Below are 22,786 nucleotides of genomic sequence, written 5' to 3'. Positions count from 1 at the left end.
GTGTGTGTGTGTGTGTGTGTGTGTGTGTGTGTGTGTGTTTGTATGCGTGTTTAGGCTTCGGTCCAGCTCTGCAGGGCTGTGGAATCATCCAGGTCTCCAGCATGCATCAGGATTATCTCCTGCACACAGCAGAGTGAAGCAGGCATCACTGTGCTCTGCGCTGCTCAAGGCCATCAAACCTAGCACACAGCACGCCATCCTTTGCGTCATAACTGTACATAAATACAGTGATGAGAAGCAAATTATGTAGATGTATGCATACTGCTTTCACAAATTTAAAGCAGGATGCATGTTTTCAAAAGATCGTATGAATGTCTAGAAGTGATCCGTTAAACAACACAAAAAGTGTTTGATAGAATGTTGAAACTTTCCAAAAGAAAATTGGTGTTTTTTTCCCTCTCTCTTGGAATGGTGATGAGCTGCAAACTCATATTATATATATATGTAAATATATAATTATACTGAAATTAACTAGTTTCTGTTCTTCTAACATGCTCTCACAAGGAAAACATCACTCTTCCCACACTTATCCTGTCACCATCAAAATGTCACTCTGAATGCATTTTTACCTTTTTTCAGAAAATTCCATGAAGCCTTAATTATGATTGTAAGTTGCCATCATGTATTCTACGTCACACAAAAATAGGATTGCATTCAAAAATGATAACATCTGAAGAGAAGCGAATTCTGTCATATGTGGTTAAAAAAAGGCTGTAATTTCATTAAGATATTTAATCGTAAATTGAAACACTGTAGTTAAATTGTTATGAACCCACTGTGGCAGGTAAAGAGTCATACTTTGACAACCATAAAAGCTGCTCTTTGAATGAGGAAGAGGACTGATAAAAAAAAGACATGAGTCATGGTGCAATTGTATTTTTAGAGGCATTTGTAAACAAAGTGACTATATACTGTATAGCCCTATTGTAGTAATCAGAAGGTTGAAATTGTGCGTGGAATTCCTAGGCTAATACATAATCTCTCTCTCTAACACACACTCACAAATGTTTGTTTTTCACCATGGTGGTGACACTCCATTGACTTTTGTTTTTATTCTAAATTAAATATATTTTCTATCCTCTAGCACTATCTCTTAAACTAGCCCTCACAGAAATTTTTTTGCATTTTTGATTTTTCACTGAAACATTATTTAATATGTTTAATAATCTGTTGACCGTTGGCTGGTCCACACAAAGTAGGTGATTTTAGGATTTTATGTCCTTGTATCCTTGTTGGGAAACACACATTTGAGGCTGTCCACCTCAGCTCTGTCTTTTCCTGCAGGCTGAAGAGAGTTCACGACCGCAATAGGAAATCAAATATGAGTTCTAGATTTTGTCGGTGGAGGGGGGAGAGATGGAGAAAGGTAATCCAGTTTGTGCAATAGAGAATGAAGATGATCGTTTCACTGCAGTCTCGATAATCCCCCGAATAACAAGCTTATGTACCAAAGCCTCCATAATTTTATCTGTAATCTTTCATACAGTGGCATTAGAATGACATCAAAGCTGGACCAGTAATTTGCAGCTAGCAAATCAGTATACAGATGAGCTGTATTAATTCTTGTTACTCTATGTGGTAGAGTGCAGCATGGACTGAAGCTGGTGTCTGTGGCTCAGGAAGAGTTTGGCTGATGCTCTTAGCACTTTACTTTAAGTTTTATAACTACATGTTTAAGCATTTATTGGTTTAAAGGAATAGTTCATGCAAAAATAAAAAATTTGTCCTTTTTTCAACCCTCATTTTGTTCCAAACCTGTATGATTTTTCTTATCTGCCAACATGATCATATGGGAAATTGCTGCTTCCAAATGAATGTTCATGTACCCTGAAATTTACCCCTTTCTGCCAAATTACTGACAATCATTTCTGCATCAATCCAAATGTTTTTACCTTTCCCTGTGGTGCTACTGATCTGAGACACTGGTTCTTGACCCATGGAAATCAGGAAGTAATCTTATTCAAATAAACAATAGTTTACCCGATTAGGAGGTTGCATTTTCGCTCTAAAATAACATTTCTACTCAACTACTACTCGCTTTTGGCACCACCCTGAGGACAATTCCTCTGGAAACTTCCAGCTTCAGTCACTGGGGGCATTGTTTCAAATTTCAGTAAGCACAGACCAATTTCAACAGAACATTCAACTTCCTGTTGCAGAATTTACAATGTGATCAGTCTGTAATAATACACAAAAAAGAGACAATGAACAGAATGTTCAGGCATCCACACATTCCGTTGCTTCTCATTTTCATACAATTAAACTATGCTCAACTTTGTTTTATCACTACAAACATTTCTTATGCCACCTCAAATTGCCAAATTTCATTGCAAATGAAGGAGTTCTGGTCGCTTTGTCACTGCAAATCACTATACTACGAACAGCGCTTTGAGGGTGAATAGATGATGACAGAATTGTCTTTTTCGGATGAACTGCTGTATTCCTTTAAACATAAATATTTTGCACACAATACTTCTGTTCAAACTTATTGCCCATTTTTTTTTAACCATACAGACGTTTACTATGTTTTTGCACGAGGGAGTTAAAGACTGGTTGCCTGATTGAACTGTTGACGGTCTATGGAAAATGTTTCAGGGACGATAAAACTTATTTGGGGTTACAAGTTGTAATTAAGTCTGTTGATGCTTTCGCAGTAATCCCACTATTAATAAAGTTCTTAATTATAGTTAAAAGCCGAACTGGGTATATTCATTAAACCTTCTAGGGTTTTTTGTTTACTGAACTTGCCTCCAGAGCCTTCATTTAAAACAAATTATAATTTACTAAATAATTAAAGGTACACTCAGTTAACTTTTACTCATTAAAAAGTTTTGCACATAAAGAAATGAATAGCAATTTTGACAAATGTGATTAAAACGATGTTCAATCATTTTTTTATTGATTTTTGAGTCCAGACTCCAGGTTAGTCATATTTTCTCAGTCATGACTTAGAAAAAACTACTTTATTCTACATGAAAATAATTTTTGGGATCAAATAACCTGCTGTGTCTTGCAAAACTTTATTGAGACTGAATTTAAGAATGTGCATTGTATTTATGCGTGTAGAATGAGACAGTGAAATAATATAAAACAAGGAACAAAACAACAGATAATCAGACAACTCCAAACTTCATGAGTGCTGTTTAAAAAAAAAAAAAAGAATAATTTGTGTTGCTGATTTTGTAGATTGACCTTCTGCCACTGTGGTGCTGAACTGAATTTGTTAAATGCTAAACAATGTTTACTGCTCCTATAGGAATAGATTTAATAGCCAAGTCGAGAAAAGACAAGAACATAATACCAAAGAAAAGCATGTAAACAGCAATGCGCAATGTATAAGAGATAGACACAAAGAAGGAAAGGCAATGGTTAAAGTGAAGTGCTCTGCAGCATGGATGCTCTGAGGTAATTAGACTCTGAGGAATCAGATCCAGTCTGGCTCAAGGACAGAGCTGAGCAGCAGAGCCATCATTTCATTCTACAATGCTACTGAAAGTTCTGCTGACTGAGGAGAGGCGAGATGTTGCTATGTGATGGTATGTTCCCTTACTGTACGTGGCTTTACATGTGTCCAATGTTGCTACTAAGATTAGCTCTGTCCTACCAAATTGAGCATCTAGACAATAGGAGCAATATTCCAAGAAGTAACAAAGAGGTCAACTACAACGCTGTCAGAGCTGCAGAACTGGGGCCGGATTCATGAAAATGTTCTTAAGAAAAAAATAAAGAAAGTTCTTAGGATAAATTATAAGAAGTTTGTAAGAACGTTCCTAAGTGCAATTTTGAAATTTTTTTAAGAAGTTCTCAAATATTTTCTTAAGAATATCTTTTTTTTCTTTTTCTTGAGAATAAAAAGACAGGCTTTGACATTGTCTGATCAGCCTGCTAATGGAGTTGCCTTGTCTAGTAGCCTACAACAAATTCAGTACTTCAACACTGGTAAATTGTAATGATATATTTATCTGTTAACCTTTTTTTTTTAAAGTAGCAAGCACCTCGTGCTAATTTTTTTTTAATGTAAAGTGTGTGAGATGTGACATTATCTGTCAAAGGAGAATTTACTTGCTGCTAACCATTTGATAACTTTTAATTTGACATGGAGGAAAATAAAAGAAACAAAAACTTCAGTAGACAAGAGCTAGATATTCTTGTTGAGGAAATTACTGCAAGGAAAAAGTTCTCCTTGGGAAGCTTGATAATAATATCATGTCAGAAAGTACAAGGCGGGTAAATGGAAAAGGGTGGCGGAGGCTATCTCTACTGTGCCCAACTCCGATAGGGATGTGGATGGGGGTGAAAAAGAAAGACTCAGCTTTCTAATGTTATAATTATTATGTTTCTATGAACTCTAAAGATTGCGGAAAGAGAGCGCTATATGCAGCGCATCATTTTGAATTAGCATGATTGGTCACCTCATTAAGAAGCTTCAAAACAACATTTATTGTTTGAATTTGGTGATAACATTTACATGGTTTACAAGCTTAAAATAAAAATATAATTAAACACAAAACAGTAAAAAAAAAGAATTTTTTTGGTCTATATACAAATTTCTATGTAAACAGCCCATTACGACTTGAGACTCAACATGAAAAACCCAGTAAATTCATTAAAAGTCTTACCTTTTAGAATTGAAGACAACTGTGAGGTTATCCTAACTTTAAGATGTTATTTACAACGATGTTTAAGAACATTTTTTTTTCGAGAATTTGAATGCTTCTGATGTTTTTTCTTAAGAAAAAAGATAAGAACTTTCTTAAGAAGTTTTTTTGGGAATACAAAATATTCGTAACTTTTTTCTTAAGTTAGAAATTAAGAAGAAAATGGTAGAGAAGAAGAAATTTCTTCTTTAGAACGTTTCGTGAATCCGGCCCCAGTATGGCAAGAAAGTTAACATTGGGAATCTCTCTGATACTTGCAACATGATCACACGGGATATAAACATTTTACTTCCAAAAGTTTGACAAGCAACAACCGCAAAGGTAAAAATTGTACATGCTGCACTCGTCTTTAGGGGGTAGAGTTAATAAAATATGCATTTACAACTAAAAATACAAGTCACTTTTGGCGCCACTCTGTGGACATTCACACATGCCCATACATTCGAGAACATTTCCAGCTTTGGCCACTGGGAGGAAGTGATTCACAGACTGATTACAGCAGCAAAACTTTCGACCTACTGTCATCAAATTCCCTCTTTTAAAAGTAAGCCACTACTGTGAAAGGCCCATGAAATTGAAATTGGAGTTTTGTGGCTTTTAAACCATGTCTGTTAGCTTCAGCCACTATAGCGACTATGGAATAACTTAAATGGAACTATGACAATTATGTAATGACAAAAACAAAAACAACAACAACATCAAAATCATTGTCTTCATCAACACAGGTAAACCCAGAGGACAGTTTTACTGCTGAGAGGTTGCTTTTTCAACTTTTCACTCTAGGGAAATTAATGGAGTTGTTATTTGTGTTTCATTTAAGTGTCAACTTTTTCTCAGATGTTTCTCCTGAAATTCCTTAGGAAAAAAACTAAAACTAAAACAAATACAAATGTACATACTGTACAGCGAAGCGTATAGAGCTATAACATTTATGTGGATAGCATAGCTTGAGTCAGATCATTTGGTTTGGGAAGAATTTATTGAGAAATGTTTCAGTTCATATTGAAATCTCTTGACTTTTGAAAGCAGATTTTGGTATCTTGGCAAATCTCAGCACAGTTTGAGACATTGTTGAGATATCTTATACCTTAGAGGTTACATATGCGAGATTATTTAGGTCGTTTTCTCAAGACATGCCAACATCTGAGAAGCAGGAGATTTAGGCATTTGCTCTACGATTATCTCATTTATAAGAAACAATTGCGATATTCAATATTAAATCTTATCTGTGACTTTACTACAGGTGCTTAAATGGCCAATCAGAAATTCTTCATGACAGAATATTCTTCATATCTCCTTTTAGCTTAGGCTGCAGGCTTAAATAAAAATTATATTTTCAGAATAACAGTTTAAGTGAAAAATTTAATTGAACAACTAACATTAATTCCAGAGTTTCAAAAGCAGATGCGTTTACCTGCATGACTCACTGAAAGTGAAGTGCTGCGCTGCAATATCAACAGCTTGTGAAGCTTGAAAGGTTTGCACGTGCCGCACTCGTCTGTTGTTGACTAGTGCAGTTTGATCACACTTTAATGGTGTTTAGCTTCCCATTAAGCTCATAACTAAATAAACATGTTGCGTGATTATGATGAAGGATTTCAACAAGCGGTAGATTGGCATGCCACATGCAGGAGCGAGGGACAATACTCCTCTCTCTCTTGCAGTTAATTGCGTGCCAGTGATTAGCTCTAGGGGTCGGCAATCTAGGGCAATGCTGACATGTGTGACCTATAGTTGCCGACCCATGCTCTAAATCAACATTACACAGTGGCTGTAAGTAAGGACAGAAAAGCTACTAAACACATCAACACAGTAATCAATAAATTCGAATGCGTTCTGCCACAAGTCGTTTCCTCATTTGAATTCAGTCAAGAAGATGCACATCTGCATTCAGAGAGCATACGATAAGGGCCAGGCTGGGCACTCATTTAAGAGCTCCAAAGGGAATGTCAGCGAACACCTTGAAACTGGCTTCATATGTCAGAATCAAATTCTTGGCCCTACTGATGCTTTTTTGTATTCCATGCAGTCCAAGCGAAAAGCTTGTAGGGACAAATCATTTATCCCTGAAACCCAGCAGCTCAACATAACATCAATAACACCAGTGTTTAACATAGCTCCCTGTTCCCATCATCAGTGAATTGTGTTGTGCACCATGGTCAAGACTCTTTATCCATGAGAGAACATTTCACTTGTTTGAGGTCTTCTGGAATTTACTCATGCTGTGACAAAGGTAGTTACCCCTAGGAGGTCTCCCATCAGGGACTAGCCAGGCTCAACCCCGCTTAACTTCAGTAGGTAACCAGACGAGAACTAGAGGATGATATGCTGCTGGACACTCATTTACACTTTCATCTGGCATTCAGTGTAAATTGTGTATGAGTGAATGAGTCTGTGGTTTTGAACACAGCAGGCTGCCGATACCAGTGTTTTCCACTTAGGAACTCTGATGGTTAGTATGTGCTTCACAAAGCAAAATCGACGGCTATGCGTCCTCACTTATTGTGCTGGTTGTGTCGCATATACTGTAATTTGATGTCTTTGTGAGTTTGCCTCAGGGTGGAGTCATTGAGAGGGCATTGCTTAAACATTTATCCACAATGTGGTGCTTTTTCAACAACTCTATCTTATTATTATCAAAAACGTCCTGGTTACTTTCGTAACCTCCATTCCCTGATGGAGGGAACGAGACGTTGTGTTGATGTAGTGACACTATGGGTCGCCCTTGGGAGCCCCGAACACCTCTTATCTTTGAAAAAAGGCCAGTGGGAATTGGCAAGTGGAATGTGCATGCCACTCCCTCGGACATACGGGTATAAAAGGAGCTGGATCGCAACCACTTATTCAGGTTTTGTGCTGAGGAGCCGAGACAAGGTCCCAGCCATTTCAGCGGGTAGTTCAGTGTTGTGGCAAGAGGGACACAACGTCTCGTTCCCTCCATCAGGGAACTGAGGTTACGAAAGTAACCAGGACGTTCCCTATCTGTCACTCACTCGATGTTGTGTCGATGTAGTGACACTAGGGATCCCTATACAAAACGCCACAACGACTGAACTGTGTTACATGGTTTGGCAGTGCGAGATGGGCAGACCGCTGTGTGCCTCGTAGCCAACGCACCAGGCCATCCACGTAACCTCCCCCGACGCTCCTACGAGCATCGAACGGTCCCCTGTACTTCGGGGATAAGCCCAAAAAATGGGGACAGGCTAGCCCAGCCGTGGACTCTTCTCCTCTTTTTTCTCCCCCAAAAAAGTGGAAATCGTTTACCGACTGGGGCCATAAGTGTCCGCGTCAGGGGGTGTCACTCCCAAGAGGAAGACACCGCGGAGACCACACCCCGCCCGGAGGGGCCGGCAGCATGTTTCTCCGCAAACCCGCCTGCCACAGGGCTAAGGAGGAAAGTCATCCAGGGTCCACAACTTTGTGGACACGACTGGGAGTCAAAGTGCACGTCTTCACCTGGGGGAGGGGAAAGGTGCTATGCGCAAGCGGTACACCTGGCTAGCTGTCCCGGAACTTACCTGTTCGTACCTGAAAACACACGGGGCGAAATTGGCTCAACCCGGATATTATAGAGTCTCGCAAAGGTGTTGGGTGTTGCCCAGCCCGCCGCTCTGCAGATGTCTGCTAAAGAGGTGCCATTGGTCAGAGCCCAGGAGGCTGCCACACTCCTAGTAGAGTTGGCTCGTAGCCCCAAGGGGGGCGGCACGTCCTGGGCATGATGTGCCATAGCGATGGCGTCAATGACCCAGTGGGCGATCCTCTGTTTGGAGACAGTGCTCACTTTCCACTGTCTGCCAAAGCAGACAAAGAGCTGCTCAGAGCGTCTAGAGCTCTGCATGCAATCCCAATAGATGCGCAAAGCACGCATCGGACACAGCAATGATAAGGCTGGGTCTGCCTCCTCCCGGGGCAGCTTCGCTTGCAGGTTCACCACCTGATCCCTAAATGGGGTTTTGGGAACCTTGGGCACATAGCCTCAGGATCACATGAGAGCAACCCGGACCAAACTCCAGGCACGTTTCGCTGACAGAGAACGCCTTCAGGTCCCTACCCTCTTGATGGAGATGAGTGCCGTCAGGAGGGAAGTCTTCAAAGAGAATGCCTTTAGCTCAGAATGCCTCTGACTCTAGGGGCTCAAATGAAGCTCCCCGTAGGCCCCGAAGGATCAAGGAGAGGTCCCACGAGGGGATGAGATGCGATCTGGGGGGGTTTAACCTCCTAGCGCCTGACGATCAATTTGTGTTTCCCCAAATACTTACGTCTACTGAATCGTGATGTGCCACCTTCAAGGTGGAGGGAGACAGCCGCCCTTCCAGCCCCTCCTGCAGGAAGGAAAGCACTGATCCAACTGCGCATCTCTAGGGGTCTTCGCGTCGGGAAGAACACCACTTTGCGAACAGACGTCACTTCAAGGCATACAGGCGCCTCGTAAAGGGAACCCTGGCCTGAGTGATTGTGTCTACCACCACCAGTGGTAGGCCACTTAGGTCTTCTGTGTCCCGTCCAAGGGCCAGACATGCAGATTCCAGAGGTCTGGTCGTGGGTGCCAGATGGTGCCCCGTCCCTGAGAAAGAAGTTCCTTCCTCAGGGGAATTCGCCAGGGTGGGGCTGTCGCGAGGAGCGTGAGGTCTGAGATTCAGGTCTGGGTAGTCCAGTAGGGCGCTACTAGGATGACCTGCTCCTTGTCCTCCCTGACCTTGCACAACGTCTGTGCAAGTAGGCTCACTGGGGGGAACGCATACTTGCGTAGCCCCAGGGGCCAGCTGCGTGCCAGTGCATCTGTGCCGAGGGGAGCCTCAGTCAGGAAATACCAGAGCGGGTAGTGGGAGGATTCCCGGGAAGCGAACAGGTCCACCTGCACTTGACCGAATCGACTCCAGATCAGCTGGACCACCTGAGGGTGGAGTTTCCACTCTCCCCCAAGTGTGACCTGCCATGACAGTGCGTCCGCTGTGCTGTTGAGGTTGCCCGGGATGTGAGTGGCTCGCAACGACTTGAGTCGCTGGTGACTCCAGAGGAGGAGACGGTGGGCGAGTTGCAACATGCAACGAGAGCGGTTGATGTACGCTACTGTTGCCGTGTTGTCCGTCTGGACCAACACGTGCTTGCCCTGGATCAATGGCAAAAGCCTCTGCAGGGCGAGCAATACTGCTAGCAACTCGAGGCAGTTGGTGTGCCAACATAGTCGAGGGCCAGACCAAGGACCGGCGACTGTGTGCCCATTGTACACGGCGCCCCAGCCACACTTGGAGGCATCCATTATAACCACGATGCACCTGGAGACCTGCTCTAGGGGAACCCCTGCCCATAGAAATGCCAGGTCGGTCCAAGGGCTGAACAGACGGTGGCAGACTGGCGTGACGAACACGCGGTGTGTGCCGTGGTGCCATGCCCATCTCGGGCCTCAAATCTGAAGCCAGTGTTGAAGACATATGCTTCAAACCAAGCGGTGTGATCGCCGCTGAGGATGCCATATGCCCCAGAAGCCTCTGAAATAATTTCAGTGGGACCGATGTTTTCCGCCTGAACGCTCTCAGACAGTTCAGCAGTGATTGCGTACGTGCGCTCGTGAAGAGCGCCATCATTGAGACTGAGTCTAACTCCATGCTGAGAAAAGAGATGCTCTGAACTGGGGAGAGCTTGCTCTTTTCCCAGTTGACCCAAAGCCCCAACCGGCTGAGGTGCCTGAGCACCTGGTCCATGTGTGCACACAACAAGTCCCGCGAGTGAGCTAGAATCAGCCAGTCATCGAGATAGTTGAGGATGTGAACGCCCACTTCCCTTAACGGGGCAAGGGCTGCCTCTGTGACCTTCCTGAAGGTATGACGTGACAGGGACAGACCAAAGGGGAGGACCTTGTACTGGTACGCCCGGCCCTCGAAAGCAATCTGCAGGAAGAGTCTGTGTCGAGGTAGAACCGAGACGTGGAAATACGCGTCCTTCATGTCTACCGCCGTGAACCAATCTTGATGCCGGACGCTTGACAAAATGCGCTTTTGCGTCAGCATCTTGAACAGGAGTCTGTTCAAGGCCCGGTTCAGAACTCGCAGGTCCAAGATTGGCCGCAACTCACCACCTTTTATGGGTACGATGAAGTAGGGGCTGTAAAACCCCTTCTTCATCTCAGCTGGATGAACAGGCATACGTGGCAGCAGCGTTCTCGCCTTTCACCGAAGTGAAGCAGACGGCGTTGAACCTGGGCGGGCGCCTGGCGAACTGAATCATGTAGCCGAGTCGGATGGTCCTGATTATAACCGGCCTGGCGTGGGGATGTTTGTGCCACAGCTGTTACCCGGTGGAGTGGCTCCCATTGGGGTCCCCAAATCTCCCCCCAGTGCTAACCAATGCAGCCTCAAACCCGTAGGTAGAAGGACCGAGGCGGGGAGCCGCTGGGGCGGTCTTTCCCTCTTACGAAGGATAAACCGTGACCGCAACATTGCCATGGTCATGCTCTCGCAGTGAGAACATGACCCATCCACGAACGCTGTCTCCGGGTGGGCAGCGCCCAAGCACGTAAGACCGCGATCGTGGCCATCGAGAGGTAACGACCGCAACCAGGAAATACACACAAACGGAGAGGCATCTTTAAAAAGACGCTCTCCATTAATGCCACTCTTTTAGAAGGGAAAATATACTCTTTCAGTAGGAAGAATATACTCTTTTACCTGCTGAAGCGCCCAGGGGCATTCTCTGCACTTCACCAGTGCAAGAGGAGGAGAAGCCGCTGTAATGCGCCATAAATCCAACAGCTTTTTTGAGGTGAATGGATCGGCTGAGTAATTCAGCTCGCTGAACACAACCGCTCGGCTCCGAAGAGAAAATCTGAATGAGTGGTTGCGAGCCAGCTCCTTTTATACCCGTATGTTCGGGGAAGTGGCATGTAAATTCCACTCGCCAATTCCCATTGGCCTTTTTTCAAAGATCAGAGGTGTTCAGGGCTCCCAAGAGCGACCCCTAGTGTCACTACATCGACACAATGTCGAGTGAGTGACAGATAGGGAACAGCTGTGCCACTGAACATACCACCAACCAGGGGCATAGTAACCATATTAACTTCCTTTTAGATTAGTTATACAGTTGTCATTAAAGCTGATTAATGAGCTGGATATATAGCTCTGTCTTGTCTCTTTACATTGCATTCATGACCCTTCCTGTTTGACTGTTCTACCATAGGCTCAGTCACTGCAACAAAATATTTATTCTACTGTGACTGCAGGATCTTTTAGACCCTTTTTTACCCTTTTTTACCCTGACTTCCTCAAGCTTACACCTCTCAAAAGTTCCTACAACTTGAAGGACTTTTGAAAATTAGAGACAGTAACCATTCATTTTGGTGTGTACTGTTAGAAAAATACATTTTCATTCATTTCCTCAGGTTATCTGCATTCTGTCATTTGGACCGCCACATGTGAACATTTCTGTTTTGTCTGCCCAAGGAGTTACTGTATGTTCTGATTATTAGTGTCCACAGAGGGATGCTCTGTTGATGTTAATGGTCATTTATGATGTATGTGCTTGTTAATCTATGTTAAATATGTTAATTGATTTCAATTGATGAAGTCTTGTCAGTTTGACCTCAACAGTTTGTGCAGCACATTTCAACTCAGATTGTCTTGTGAACTGAAAGGCAGTTATTGAAGATTGAGGCAATGCAAACTATACTGGATCCAATAGCAAAGCCGCAGCCCACGTGTAGGCACAGCTGTGTTACTCATTTTACATGTAAATAAGGTGTCTACACTGAAGTTTTCAGAGCAGCAAAAACTGTCCATTTAATTCTTGGGGTCAGTGAGAATGTGGAATATTGTCATAAAAAATGTGTAAACACTAGAAAGCTGGATTGTAGTACTGTACCATTACCTGAATTTTCACTCTAAGAAAGATTTGTTTTAAGACTTGGTTTTGGACTATGTTAATTCTGGTGGAGTAGCTGCATATTTAGCTGCATATTAGCAGCTTAGTTTGCTTGAAGAGTATGTGTTTCAGAGAAAGGGCACATATGAATTATACATTTGTGGTTATCGTATCAGTTGTAAAAAAGGAATCAATCGAATTGCCACTAGCACTAGAGACCATATCCAATGAATGAAGTGTAACGAAATATGCAATAAAATAAGGTGTAGGAATCAATCTCTTTTTTAAAGTAGAACAACGTGTATTTCATGATGTACATAACAGGAAATATTAGTGTTCATACAGATTTCAGGCATTTCTCTGCTTGTTTTGAGCAGCTGGCCATGTCAGCTTCTGGCTCAACCAATGTTGTGAGCTTTTTGTGGGACTACCTGTTTGGTCAAACAATGGTAGGCGGAGGGCAGGGCTGAAGACAGGGAAGACTATTTGGGAGACCTGTTGAGAAAACAGCTGTGTATCCAACTATTTTACAGAGCTGTAATTATGTAAAATCTTGATACCAACATTTGTTACATTTAGTATACTCGTCAGATCATGTTTACTTCAAAGTTTGTTTGTTTGTTTGTTTTTTGAAACATGTACTGAAGTATAGTGAGGATAAGACACAAACTTTCATTCTTTATAGACTGTCAGTTGTTGGTGACTAATGTTTCTCTCATAATGGGCCTTTCAGGAACCCCAGAGGCTTAGTTTAGCCCTGTGGGTGATCTCCAATAATTTCGGCTCAAATTTCTTAAAATCTTCCAGCAAGTGGCAAAAAACAGAGGGTGACAGCTAAAAATCTGCAGGCATCTCTTGCACTCAATGACATCTGTGTTCATGGGTTTATAAAAAAATAAAAAAATAAAAAAAAATCACTGAACAAGATCCATGTTTCTTGGTTACCATGGAGACAAAATGCTGTGCAAATGACATTGCTTCTAATCTCAAGTTTCAAGCAGTGGCGTAGCCAGAAACAAGACTCAGTGTGCCAAGGGAAAACTAGGTGTGCAAGAACTGAAGAACAATATAGTGAAATATAATAAAGTGACTGTTAACAACCATCGAATCAATTTATTTTTAGCTAGCGTTCTTTTTTTTTTTTTTTGCCCTGTGTTACGTTTAAATGATGTTTGAACAAATAAATGACACTTTTATTGATGGGGTCCCTCATAAAATTATTTTAGAATGAATTATAATTATTTTACAAAAATGCTGATAACACAAATAAAAATGGTGGAAAAATTTGCACTATTCAGAAAAATTTACAAAAATACACCAGGTTATTATCTTACATTCACTGATTCAAAAACTTAAATTTGGATAAGAAATAAATGCGAAATATACTGTGTGGAACAGAAGAATGCACAAATGTAAGAAGATTCAAAATCTTTTCTGAACATTGTATTTGTATTTGTGGAGTACAGGGAGGTTTGGTGCATAATAAAAACAGAAAAATATTACTATTTTAATATTGATTATTTAACCAATATAAATAATGAATAATATCATGTCTGACTTGACACTTAAACAGATGGTACTGTTAGTAGACTGCTGATAATGCATAGTCTAACAGATTTGCATATCATCATGGGAACATTTACTGAACCAATAATTGAAATATAAATGAAATCTGTCATCTATACAGGCAGATAAGTTTGATCTTTAAGCCAAACAGGGTCACACAATTAACAACTTAATTGCATATAATATGTTAATGACAAATAGGCATATGATCATGAGTAAAGGCATGGGACAGTATCCATAATATTCCTGAGTCCCATGACTCTTTGCGGGCGATGTGGGCGGAACTTCCGGTTAAATGTAAATAAGCATTATGATATGTGATAGTGCAGTGTTAAATATGACAGAAACATGGGAACATACGATAGAAATATTAAAGCGTGGTGATATTGTTCTTCCCCAACCATCTGTTATTAATGACGGGTGGGAGGATGATATGAAAAAATGGCCAAACATCACATATGGAAGATCATTTTTTATGATTTTGTTTAGTCTTTGGCTAATGATGGAGAAGCCATGAATAACATGTTTTGATTAAGACCATAGATAATTACTGTGACGAGGAGGAGGGCGTGGCCAGCACTGAATCAGCAGATCAGGAGGAGAGCGAGATAAAGCGGAGCCGGAGACGGCAGTTTGAGAGAGAGAGCATGCGTGTGTGTTCGTCTTATGTTTTATGTTGTTTTATGTTGAGTTTTACATTAATATGTTGACTGTTCAGCCGGTTCCAGCCTCCTCCTTGCCCATCCTTTAACTGTTACAGTGGTGCTGAGACCCGGGAAGGAGGAGGGATGTGCTGTCACGGTGTCCTCACCGCTGCCGTCTGCCCAAAGGAGCAGCCGCAGCCGTCTGCCTGGGGATGGAGGGGTCGCTGCCAGCTGCCGGAGGAACCGCTGCTGTCCGCTGAGGAGTCGGAGGGCTCGCTGCCATCCACCGGGAGAGGAGCAAGCTGTCATCCGCCAGAGGGGAGGAGCGGTTGAGGACCAGGCGACCGCGTGTCCGGGGACCGGCGAGCAGGTTCCCTATCTGTCACTCACTCGACGTTATGTCGATGTAGTGACACTAGGGGTCACTCTTGGGAGCCCCTAACACCTCTGCTTTTCTGAAAAAAGGCCAATGAGAATTGGCGAGTGGAATTTGCATGCCACTCCCCCGGACATACGGGTATAAAAAGAGCTGGTATGCAACCACTCATTCAGATTTTCTCTTCAGAGCCGAGTGGTTGTATTCAGTGCACTGAATTCAATTCCCTCCAAAGACACACCTCAAAACTGCTGGATTTACGGTGTATTTCAGCGGCTTCTCCCCCTCTGCACCCGTGCAGAGAACGCCCCTGGGTGCTTCGGCAGAGTGAAAATAAGAGGGTATATTCTAAAAGAGTATATTTTCATTCACAAAAAGAGCGGCACACACACGGAACGTCTTTTTAAAGATGCCTTTCCGTTTGTGTGTTATTCCTGATTGCGGTCATTATCTCTCCGCTTCTGACAGCCACGATTGCTGTCTTACGTGTATGGGCACTGCCCACGTGGAGACATCGCTCGTGGATGAGTCATGTCCTCATTGCGAGAACATGACCATGGCAACGTTGCCGTCGTGGCTTGCTTTCGTAAGAAAGCAAGCCACCTCAGCTGGGGACATCAATGGGACCACCTCCGCCGGGTATACCCCCACGGACCTCCCATTCCCCAGCACGCTCGCTTGCCCCGATCGGGCTCTCGCACGAGACCGCCAGCTTGTCTCAGCGCGAGTTCGACTTCTCGTTCGGAGCTCAGGAAGATGATGAGTTATTGAGCGCAGCATCGGAGAGCGGGCTCATCCAGTCTGATGCAGAGGCTTCGGCTGGGCTTCCTCCTTCGGGAACAGTCGCCCAGTCTCACGCTGATATGGAAATGACGGACATGCTTTCCCGGGCGGCCGCGAGCGTCGGGCTAGAGTGGAACCCTCCACTCTCCCCTGAACCCTCGCGGCTCGATGATTGGTTCCTGGGCTTGGGGCGCCACCCACAGCCGCGCCACGCCCCCATTCCTTTCTTCCCGGAAGTGCATGAGGAGTTGACAAGATCGTGGGAGGCACCTTTTACTGCCCGGTCCCGGTCTTTCAGCTCCCCCGCTCTCACTACCCTTGATGGTGGAGCGGCCAGGGGGTATTCGGTGATACCCCACGTGGATAAGGCACCCGAGGCTCCCGTCCAGGGCCTGTAGATTTATGTCGTCCCTGATTACTGTGGCCTGCGGTGCCTCTGGACAAGCCGCCTCCGCCCTGCACGCCATGGCTCTCCTGCAAGTACACCAAGCCAAGGCGCTAAAAGAACTGCACGTGGGTAGTTCTGACACAGGATTGATGCAGGAACTGTGCTTGGCGACCGAAGCGATGACCGAGGCGATGAAGGTCACGGCGCGGTCTCTCGGGCAGGCGATGTCCACCCTTGTGGTCCAGGAGCACCACCTTTGGCTCAACTTGGTCGAGATGGGAGAGGCGGACAAGGCACGGTTCCTTGACGCCCCCATTTCCCAAGTTGGCCTGTTTGGCGATGCTGTCGAGGACTTTGCCCAGCAGTTCTCAATGGTGAAGAAGCAGACGGAGGCCTCACAACATATCCTTCCCTGGCATGGCTTAAGACCCCACACCCTGTCTGCTTGTCACCAAGGGTGTCCTCCTACAGCAACAACACCGGCTCCGCCGCAGCCCGCCCCCGTGGCCCGGCTCCGGCGTGGAGCCCTCCGCAGGAAGCAGACGCCATCTGTCTCACGGCCGGCCGCTAAGAACCTGAGGAAAGCTTCGAAGCACCCCAGAGACGGGCGACCCAGAGGCGAGGAGACCCACTTCTCTGGGGCCGGTCGACAGACCACTCCATTCCCCGGTGGAGAGCCGGGAGGAGAATCTTTTGTTGCCGCATGCCCAGAAGGCTGCAGCACCCAAAAGCCTGACAAAAGAATGATTCTCTTGTCTCCTGGGTCACATATCCGGTGCGCACGGCCATCGTCACGACTACCGTCCACCGTCCCATTTTGACAGGTATGGTGCTCCAGCGGCAGATCCCCCCCGCCCCTGTGAGCCCAGCTGTGGCTCAAACACGCCCACACGGGATTGGTGGACTACGGGGACAAGATTCCTCCTCCCCCCTCACCGGCCAATCTTATGGTGGGCGGCAGAAGCCTGGTAAATGCTTCGATATCCCTGGACTCAGCATGGCCACGGGGCTCGAGTCCCCTCGACGTGGCACCTTGAGCTCCACCCCGCCACGAGGCCCCACCCGCCGGTACGTCTGACGTGATCATTCCCTTGGTACCCCTCACCCGGAGTTTGGGCGCATGGCTCACGCTTTCCAACCTGTCACGATGGCTGACCTGGACCGCCCGACTCGGCTACACGATTCAGTTCGCCAGGCGCCCGCCCAGGTTCAACGTCGTCCGCTTCACCTCAGTGAAGGGTCGAGAATGCCGCTACTTTGCGTGCAGAAATCGCTACCTCTCTGCGCAAGGGCGCGATAGAGCCTGTCCCTCCAGCCGAGATGAAGAATGGGTTCTACAGCCCTTACTTTATCGTACCGAAGAAAGGCAGTGGGTTGTGACCAATCCTGGACCTGCGAGTACTGAACCAGGCTTTGCACAGACTCCCGTCCGAGATGCTGACGCAAAAACACACTCTAACGAGTGTCCGGCATCAAGATTGTTTCGCGCCGGTAGACCTGAACGACGCGTACTGCCACGTCTTGGTTTTGGTCTCGACACAGACCCTTCCTGCGGTTTGCCTTCAAAGGCCAGGCGTACCAGTATAAGGTCCTCCCCTTCGGCCTGTCCTTGTTCCCTTGCGTCTTCACGAAGGTCGCAGAGGCAGCCCTTGCCCCGCTAAGGGAAGTGGGCATCCGCATCCTCAACTATCTCGATGACTGGCTAATCCTAGCTCACTCTCGAGAGTTGCTGTGCGCACACAGGGACCTCTTGCTCTGGCACCTCAGCCGACAGGGGCTTCGGGTCAACTGGGAAAAGAGCAAGCTCTTCCCGGTTCAGAGCATCTCTTTTCTCGGTTTGGAGTTGGACTCAGTCTCGATGACAGCGCGCCTCATGAACGAGAGCGCGCAGTCAGTGCTGAACTGTCTGAAGGCATTCAGACGGAGGACAGCGGTTCCACTGAAACTTTTTCAGAGGCTCCTGGGACATATGGCATCCTTAGTGGTGGCCACACCGCTCGGGTTGATGCATATGAGACCGCTTCAGCATTGGCTTCAGACTTGAGTCCCGAGATGGGCATGGCGCCGCGGGACACATCGCGTGACCATCACGACAATCTGTCACCGCCTCTTCAGCCCTTGGACCGACCTTGCATTTCTACGGGCAGGGATTCCCCTAGAGCTGGTCTTCAGGCACGTTGTGGTTACAACAGATGCCTGCAAGACGGGCTGGGGTGCCTGATGCAACGGGCACACAGCCGCTGGCTCCTGGACTGGCCCGTGGCTGAGTTGGCACATCAACTGCCTAGAGTTATTGGCAGTACTGCTCACCCTGCGGAGGTTTGATCCAGGGAAAGCACGTGTTGGTCCGGACGGACAACACAGTGATGGTAGCATACATCAACCATCAAGGCAGTCTACGCTCCCGTTGCATGTCACAACTCGCCCGCTGTCTCCTCCTCTGGAGTCAGCAGCACCTCAAGTCGCTACGAGCCACTCACATCCCGGGCGACCACAACACTCTAGCAGACACGCTGTCATGTCAGGTTACCCTCAGGGGAGAGTGGAGACTCCACCCTCAGGTGGTCCAGCTGATTTGGAGTCGATTCGTTCGAGCACAGATAGACCTGTTTGCTTCCCGGAAATCTTCCCACTGCCTGCTTTGATATGCCCTGACCGAGGCACCCCTCGGTATAGATGCGCTGACACACAGCTGGCCCCCTGGACTACGCAAATATGCATTTCCCCCAGTGAGCCTACTGGCACAGACCCTGTGCAAGGTCAGGGAGGAAGAGGAGAAGGTCGTCCTAGTAGCAACCTACTGGCCCAACCAGACATGGTTCTCAGATCTCACGCTCCTCGCGACAGCCCCCCCCCTGATGAATTCCCCTGAGGAAGGACCTTCTTTCTCAGGGATGGGGCACCATCTGGCACCCGTGACCAGACCTCTGGACTCTCCACATCTGGCCCCTGGACGGGATGCGGAATACCTAAGTGGCCTACCACCCGCGGTGGTAGACACGATCACTCAGGCTAGGGCTCCCTCTGTATGCCTTGAAGTGGCGTCTGTTCGCTAAGTGGTGTCCTCCTCGACGCGAGGACCCCTAGAGATGCGCAGTCGGATCGGTGCTTTCCTTCCTGCAGGAGAGGCTGGAGGAGCGGCTGTCCCCGTCCACCTTGAAGGTGTATGTAGCTGCTATTTCGGCTCATCATGATGCAGTAGACGGTAAGTACTTGGGGAAGCACGACTTGATCATCAGGTTCCTGAGAGGCGCTAGAAGGTTGAATCCCTCCCGACCGGAAGCTATTCTTTGGAAGGTTAGATGACAGCAGTAAACTGAAGCTGCTTTCACATGATTTGCTGAAGTTGTTTGAACTTATCAGGAACACATTAATCACTTGAATAGAAGTGTGATGGGGTGCTAGGGGCAATGCTTAAGTTTCGTTTCATAGAGCTCAATGTGTTTGGCAATGCTAACGCGAGTCATGTGAAAGTTTGAAGACAGATAGATAGACAGACAGTCAGTAAAATAAAAATATATAGATATAGATTGACAGACAAACAGAGAGGTTAAAGAATACATGCTGTAAAATGATTACTCAAGGCCAGTAATGTATTCTAAATATTTTGGATTACTTCTTCAGCACTGGTAGATTTTTTCACTTGTTTTGACTATAAAAACTCTGCCGGTACAGTAAGACAAAATACACATGTTAAAAATACATTCTCTGAAAAACCTAAATATCTTATGCAGTGTTGTTTCTAAAACAAGATAAATCAAATTGATCTTGTTTTAAGGATTTTTAGATATTTTTAAAGGAAAACAATAAAAATATTATTATCAAGAATACGATTTTTGCCTTAATATCAAAGGTCTTGCTAGAAAAAAAGAAATAATGATCCAACGTGAATTTTCTTGATAAAAAATATGATCGTGCCTGATAACATGTGCTTGTAAAATGGCTAAAAATAGCATTTTAGCTTAGCATAAAGCTGACAATTTACACAAGGTTTATTTCTATTTCTTCTGCTCGTATGAATGTAACACATCATAAGAAAGTGTTTCACCGCTGTTCAAATGCACTTTGGATTGCATCATTAAATGAAACAAATGACAATAAAATGCAAAGTAATCTCTTCAATAATCAAAATACTTTTTGAATATAACTGTATTAAAATTACCAATTATTTAAATTGTAACTGTAATGGAATACAGTTACTTATATTTTGTATTTTAAATATGTAATCCTTTTACATGTATTCCATTACTCCTCAACCCTGTATGTGTGTATATATATATATATATATATATATATATATATATATATATATATATATATATATATATATATATAGATAGATAGATAGATAGACAGACTAATTAAAATACATAGACAGACAGATGAAGATAGATAAAGATAGACAGGCAGATAGACAGACAGATAGATGGACAGAGATAGATAGATAATGACACATTATGTTACAAATTATGTCTTTTTTTTCCCCTTAAGGTTGAGAATGCAGTCAGCCAGCGGAAGACAGGGACATATTGCACAGATACTCAAAGAAAGTGGAATGCAGGAAGGAAGAATGCAGGACAGAGAAAAATCACACAAATTCATTTTAAACGTCACAAAGCATCTCACTATTACTACAGTCTCTCTACTTCAACAAACCAACAAACCAGGTGAAGTGCCCATTCAAGTGCTCCAAATCACTTACCGAATTTCTGAACCAGCCAAATGGAGAAATCAAATCCCTGGGTGATGGGCAATTCATAATAAATCCAAATGGTACAAATGGGTATTACCTCCAAAGCCAGTTAACCATGTTGTGCCTGAAAACTCAAACATGCAAACTACTTATCTGGACACCACATGAAGACCTGGTGATAGACATTCCTTTTGATGAGGTGTACACAATAGCTGAGGTGAAGCATCTCAGAGAGTTTTAATTTTTAAACATGTTGCCCAAAGTTGTAGATGACTTTGGGGCAGGCAAAGTACAGCTGTGCAAGAGGTATGTTCAATTGTTCAATTGCTGAAAAAGCAGTGAGAACAGTGTGAATAAACAGTGGAAAACTACTACACTAAAATATCAAAGGCTAGAGTGATGAAGAAAATATCACAGTAATTATTTTTCTGTTGTTTTAAATGTGTATATAGTTAATCTAAAATGAAGAGGCTATGTAAATGAAGAGGATATGGAAGAGTATTTATCTTTTATTATCTAGATAAATGTGAAAAGGTTTAAATAAGATATGAATATGTAACTTGACAGAATTGAACATTGATTGTATGTTTCAAATGAACAAGATCAGAGGACATATGAGCCTTTTCCTATATGCACAACAGTTAAAATTCAGTAACAGTAATAGACTTTGACTATTTATATATTAAAAGGTAAGTTCATCTAAAAATGAAAATTCTTTCATAATTTACTCACCCTCATGTTGTTTCAAAACCCAGGGACTGACAACCTCAGTCACTATTCACTTTCATTGTTTAAAAAAAAAAGTGCAATGAAAGAGTATGGTGACTGAGGTGGTCAGTACCTAACATTCTGTGTTCCACAAAAGAAAAAGCTATGGGTTTTGAAACATCATGAAGGTGAGTAAATTATGACAGAATTATCATTTTTAGAATAACTAATGCTTTAATGCTTACATTTAAAAACACTTTCATTTACAGTTTACAGTCAGAGCAATAGCGAGACAGACACAAGCAGAGGAACAGTTCAAAGGATTTAATAACAACAAATAATAATAGTCTATCTGCATTGTGGAAGTTAGGAATAGATTTGTGCAATCCTCCGTTGAAGCTTAGCTGACACGCAGCAAAGTGGTAGGCAACCACATGCCCGACACGCGGGCAGAGACGAGATATCCTCCGTGGAAGATAAGCTGACACGCAGCAAACTGGAAGGCAATCACACACCCAACACACGGGCAAAGGCGGGCAACCAACAGATACACGAGACAGGACCAATTAGGCAGAGAGAGTGAGGTTAGTTACTTAACACCAAACATCTTTCTATAATGGTACACGTAACGGTCTTTTCAGACTACATTCACAACGAAGTATATTCAGTCAACAGTGAACTACATTTAACTACATTCAACAAACCAGCAAAGGACTTGACACATGAGGGGATTACAATAGGCAGAAACAAACAAGGGGCAGGTGCCACTCACCAGCTGAAAGTTGCCATGATCAGCGTTCCCATGGAAACAATCAGGGTTTCCATGGAAATGCTGAATCCGTGTGCCAGCGGCACCTGAAACACATGTGGGCGAAAATGTCAACACGCTTGGAACAAAACAAACAGAACATGGAGCATGAGTGTCCAGATCCCGACACAGACCAAAACTGAACAGACAGGAAGTCAGGATCCAGACACCATGCCCCGGACACGAAAAAGACAGACCGAAGGGTGCACGGCAGTAACTCATAACCGGACCCGTGCGCTCACACAATGAACGTACACAAAACACAAGACAGACGGAAAAATGATGCCACGGTCCCGTCAGACAAA

At 44.5% G+C, this 22,786-nt stretch overlaps 2 protein-coding genes across 2 annotated transcripts in view; both read left to right on the top strand.

Annotated features, from left to right (window-relative positions):
* Nucleotides 1–22,786, top strand: part of LOC127447129 (heparan-sulfate 6-O-sulfotransferase 3-B-like) — a 122,552-nt gene that overhangs the window by 38,249 nt on the left and 61,517 nt on the right. The window lies entirely within an intron of this gene.
* On the top strand, nucleotides 16,220–21,679 carry LOC127447139 (uncharacterized). Its single transcript, XM_051708754.1, has 2 exons — nucleotides 16,220–19,477; nucleotides 20,764–21,679. Exon 1 carries the CDS (start codon nucleotides 16,287–16,289, stop codon nucleotides 17,091–17,093), a length of 807 nt encoding a protein of 268 aa, XP_051564714.1. The 5' UTR covers nucleotides 16,220–16,286; the 3' UTR covers nucleotides 17,094–19,477; nucleotides 20,764–21,679.

The sequence above is a fragment of the Myxocyprinus asiaticus genome, chromosome 10 (genome assembly GCF_019703515.2).
Source record: "Myxocyprinus asiaticus isolate MX2 ecotype Aquarium Trade chromosome 10, UBuf_Myxa_2, whole genome shotgun sequence".
In the NCBI taxonomy this organism is placed as follows: Eukaryota; Metazoa; Chordata; class Actinopteri; order Cypriniformes; family Catostomidae; genus Myxocyprinus; species Myxocyprinus asiaticus.
This window is presented reverse-complemented; position numbering and strand designations above follow the sequence as displayed.